The sequence below is a fragment of the Alosa pseudoharengus genome, unplaced genomic scaffold (assembly GCF_046254945.1).
Source record: "Alosa pseudoharengus isolate Yale_2024_CS ecotype anadromous, Long Island Sound unplaced genomic scaffold, YU_APseudo_1.1 YU_APseudo_1.1_scf_1, whole genome shotgun sequence".
Lineage (NCBI taxonomy): Eukaryota > Metazoa > Chordata > Actinopteri > Clupeiformes > Clupeidae > Alosa > Alosa pseudoharengus.
The window spans coordinates 45,564,992-45,569,991 of record NW_027468564.1 but is presented as its reverse complement, the minus strand read 5'-3'; the positions used below and the strand labels follow the sequence as shown (position 1 = coordinate 45,569,991).

Here is a 5,000-nt window from a genome sequence, read left to right as displayed (position 1 = left end):
CATACCAAGAGAGGGAGAGAGAGAGAGAGATACACACACTGTAGAATAGATATGCGGACTAAACATTTCCCAAACATAAAAAGCTGTTCATGTAAGATGCAGAGAGAGCGCAGGGAACACATTAGCAATGAGAGTGTTGGTGAACGGAGGTGGATCAGAGAGGGCATTGCATCGCACCACCATTCCCACAGATGGATATTCTTGGCACCAAGAGGCAACGTTTTCACTTGCACATCGCTAGTCTTCCTCAGTTACATCACCACCCTCTTCCCACTCCACGCGGCACATTCCCCCAGTAATGCATGCAGCATGCATAAGGCAACGCTACTTATGTTCCCGGATTATCTGACCAGAAAAGCTTTCTGTTTAAAACAAAAGTGCCTCTCCACGAAAAACACTGGACGCGTCTTTAAGACCGGCATGGAACAGAAACTGTTGCCACTGTGGTGAAAGACGTCGCCCCGTGTCTGTGGCGGCCCGGCGGTTGTTCGCTTAATTGGATAACTGTTGTGCCTTAATTAGAACAAATGTCCTTGTGGTTTAAGTATGGTCTCTCTGTAAAAAGGATGAGACTCAGTCGAACCCAAAGCCATTAAGCTTTGTTGACGACTTAAACTGGAGTGGTGAAAACACACAAAGTACACAGACAACTTGCAGGCTTAGCAAACATGGACACGGGTAGTCACACAAACTAGCACACACCTGTGTGACAGAGCAATTAGTTACGTGACTGATAGCAGATAGTTTAAAGCTTTACGTTACATGAAGAGATGATGCTTTCCAGTAAGCGAAGCGTCACAGCACCCAACATGACACTGCATCTGCTGTCATTTGGACTCGCATACTGAATCAATTATGATATCCTGACGCGCCGCCCAAACTTACTCTGACTGCAATGACACAGTCAAGGCCTTACGTTACATTTTTTCTTCTCATTTATTTGGTACAGGAGAGCTTTATTGATTTATTGACCGAGCTGGCATCGCGCACGCTCGCGCCGTGAAATTATGCCCGAGAAAGCTGTGAGTGTGGGGGGAGAGCCTTGCAAACGCACTTGCTCGTATTCGCGGCGGAAAAAAGGGAATCCCCTCAAAATTCCCAGTACTTTCTCACGCTCATTCAGTGGACTGCCCGTTATGACGTCGGATGGGAAACATAAACGGGGGCACGGCATTCTAATAAAACTCAACATTGAATCCCAGCGCTCCAAAAATTATATTACCGGCCACACCGTCTAACGATCAGACATGCCCTATGTAGTCCATGGAGGACTAAAAAAACATTAATTTGGTTGCATTCGGTCGTGCTTCAGATGAATAAACGTGGACTATGCATCACACAACATACAAAAGGCATTTTATTCATACTAGTCATCACTAGACTAATAAACACACTATAACTGAATGCATAGGGTTTTTTTTATCATGAAATGAATGTTGTGCTATTTTATATCAAACCATTAGCATAGTACCCCCAGATAAACGTGCCCTACAAAATACTGTAAGCGTCTGTCTCCTGCCAGGCAGGCAGTAGTAGCCGTCCATAGGTGCTTCCTCTCTGTGATCGTTTATCGCTTTTGCTCACCGTACAAGGCATTCCGGGTTATCTGGCCTCCCATGGCTCAACGCCGCTCGGTTTCCCTTTTCACCGCTTGTGTTTTGTCAGATACTCGCATCGGTCCTGTTACAATCCCATGCCGACTGCATACTCGCTCATCCGAAGCTCTCGCTCGTCCTACGATAAATGTAAACAGTCCAACACTCCTCCTTGACGGCGCGCGTACGGGCGGTGCGCTTCGCTCGTTCCCCATTCACTGCTTAGCTGAGGTGCAAGCCTCCAAGTGACATTAACATAAAAGGTGGAGTCAAGAAATCCTTTATTTAACACAATCACTGCCATTGTACAGCCCTATACTGTAGGCTACTAGCCCTATACAGCGCTGATAAATGCATGGAGTAGCCTAATTAAATTGCTCAAGACACTGATAGTTTTTAATAAACTGTTTATTACAGTGAAGTTGGCGGAATGTTGTAGCCTGGCCTTTGTTGGTAACCTTCTCTCAGGACTAGTCCTTTATTAAGACACATACCTTGTACTAATGCTCTGGTCATTGCCTTGCGAATCCATTGGTACGGATTGGTAGGTAATTCTAGTGGGTAATCTATTCCATTTCCAATTATTTTGATCGATTTTTGCCTCCACTGTAAGAGTTGGTAGGTAATCTTAATCTATGTTTGCTTTCACTATGTTATACATTTACTGGGCCAAATGTCAGTCTTATGGAGACGCTTGTCCTCCTGAGTACAAGTGAATTCTATCGCCTGCCTGTGGTCGACTGGACTTCTGAGGCTTCACCGTGGCAACAAGCAGCGGCTGCATACCTTCTCTTCTCTTCTCTTCGCCCCCTGAAAGACAGGCATGCTGGGAAGGAAGAAGCTTCCGAACGGTCAGCGCCTCCTGGAAGACGCGCTGAGGGTCCCTCAAGTGTCTGCCCCACTGACTTAACCCATCAGCACATCGTGCCAGCGGCAGGCACGTGGTCAGAGTGCACTCGGGGCACGTCTGGGCAGTCCAGACACGGCCATGTTGTTCTCACGGCCTCTGTGTAGGCTACTCTTAACCCATAATGCTCAAGAAAACGAATAAAAGAAAATCAATGATGCCATGATGCACACTTAGCTACGGATGTGTTTTAGTTAAGCTAAGGCAATTTTTTATTTTTTTTTATTTGCTTTAGGCCTTGGCGACACTGCACAACACAAAGAAGAAAAACGACAGGAATACAGTGAAAAATGGATACATAGCTGGATATGGCTGATCTGGGTTTTGCTGGATGGTGGCTGGTTGCCTGGCCAGGCCTATCTAGTAGCCTATCGCTGCTCATTTTCATTAGCCTAGAAATCTAGACGCACCCTAGCGGCAGCAAATGACATTTGCTTCCAGGGCTAGCAACTCTCCATTGGCTTGTGAGCTCGAAAAAAATTTAACTTCTATCAGGCCAATCAAATCGTGTATAGAGTCGTTAGGCGGGCTTAACATAATGATTGATGGCAGAGTTGCAACGGTTTGGCTTGAATTCCCTGCTACTTGAAAACAAAGAAGATGGATGTTGCTGTTGGCCAACAGTGTGACACGAGTTAAGCTTGTTTTAAGATGGCAAAAGTTTGAACTAGCCAACTAGCTCCGCTGGTGGGAAAACGCATGGGACTCATTGCGCTGTCCTATTGCGTGCAGAGGAAATTTGAACGGTGAGTGCCCAGACCCTACATTTTAATGTGGTTCTGGCTCGTCAGGCTACATTTTCATCTCACTGAGATACTGGCTTCTCTCAATGTGTTTACATTTCCTTCAGCCTTCAGTATGGCGGGCCAATCAGCGACATAAATACATTGTTTTCTGACTGCGGTTTATTATAGGTTTGTTAAGGTTAGGTGAAGTAGGATGTAACATTAGGAATCCCGGATTATGTGACTGGTTATGCTGGACCAATGATTAACGCAGTCTACGCCCATTACAATGCTAATGTTGGAAACATTTCCCAATGGAGAGCACCCAGACTCTCTTCTCAAAGTGAACCAAAGTGAGTGAGGCTGTGTCTCAAACCGCATACTTCAGTCAGTACACTGCTAGTGTGCCCTGAGTGCATACTCTTGTAGTGCCCGCATTTCAATGGTTAGTATGTCCCAATATCTGCACTATATAGCCTTCTTAAACTAAGTATTTGAAGTGTGCAAGTAGGCGGTTTGAGTGACATAGCCTGAGTCTGGTGAAACTAGGTGGGTGGAGAGGTCTGCGGCAAACAAAGCTGCGGCGCAAAATGCCACATCACGGAGGCTCGTTAGAACACTGGGCTCTTGATTGTGACAAGGCGGCCAGAGATGATCATTTAGGGCAGAATCAATCTTGCAATAATATTTATTCTGAACCACCTTCCCCCATTCGCAAGCAGCAGCGCAAAGGAACCATAACAAACACGGGCTGCTACGTGCGTCGCTCTGCCAGTGCACTTTGATCAAAATGAAATCATCGGCTCTGGCTCTCATCGCGGCCGGGACCACAAATTAGGCCTCTCCGCACACATGGTGGGCACATTTTTCTGCCGGAGTGGGTGGCAATGGCGCAAAACTAAAGTTGTATATCACACTTAAACGTGCAGTTAGTGTTTCACGTGAAACAACTCTTGGGTTTCTATTTATTAATTTTAGTATTAGTTTATCATTAATTATTATAATTAATGACATACCATGAGTATAATAGTAGAACTTTTGCTCCAGTCAACTGTATTTTTTTTTGCGTTTGTTGATAATTTGCAGAGCCCAGGCATAAAAAAGGTTCAAGTCAAGTGTTTAAAGTAATACAGTGCTTATTTATCATGCTTTCAACAGTACAGAGGCATTTTACATTTTTCAAGAACAGAAAATACTTACTGCACATTTAAAAACAGGATAGTCTTGGTACCAAAGATTCTAGAGCGCTCTAGAATCTTTGCTTTGTACAACTGCTATTTTGTGTCGATTTGGCTATGTGTGAGGGACAGGGCTGAGGCCACTGTAATCGTTCCGAACAAGGTCTTCAGCTGCTGGAAATGTCTGATGTCTGCTGACTGGGGAGACTCATGCAGCCGTTTTCCTGAAACACATTCTTAATGGCTAATTTATATAATTTCTCCCCAGCTCAGACATCATTGTTTGTCATAACTGTGAGACCGTCTATATGAAATAAAGCAGCCAGTCTCTGGCATTCTTCCGTGAAGGTTGTTTGTCATTCTCTGCGTGTCTGTCTCTCTCTCTGTCTCTCCGCTGCGTTTTTCCGGTATGGTCTCAAAAGGCTGTTTCTGTGTGAGCCATCTGCGGATCCTGTTCTCCACACATCCTGGGCAACGCTGACCTCAACCTGGAGCGGTTGCCTAGGAGATGTCGCCAAGCAGTGCTCTGCGTCAGCGTGCCACGCAGAAGAGGCCCGACAGAGGAGGCCACTCGTGACTCAACACTGGATGTGCC

General features: G+C 45.6%; 1 protein-coding gene across 1 annotated transcript in view; it reads right to left on the bottom strand.

The window, feature by feature from the left end:
* Nucleotides 1-1,762, bottom strand: part of neurl1aa (neuralized E3 ubiquitin protein ligase 1Aa) — a 54,399-nt gene extending 52,637 nt beyond the window's left edge. The window contains exon 1 of the mRNA XM_076289959.1: nt 1,585-1,762. Within this exon, the coding sequence (XP_076146074.1) occupies nt 1,585-1,618 (34 nt within the window). The 5' untranslated portion in view covers nt 1,619-1,762. The remainder of the gene's footprint in view (nt 1-1,584) is intronic.
* Nucleotides 1,763-5,000: the final 3,238 nt, after the last annotated feature.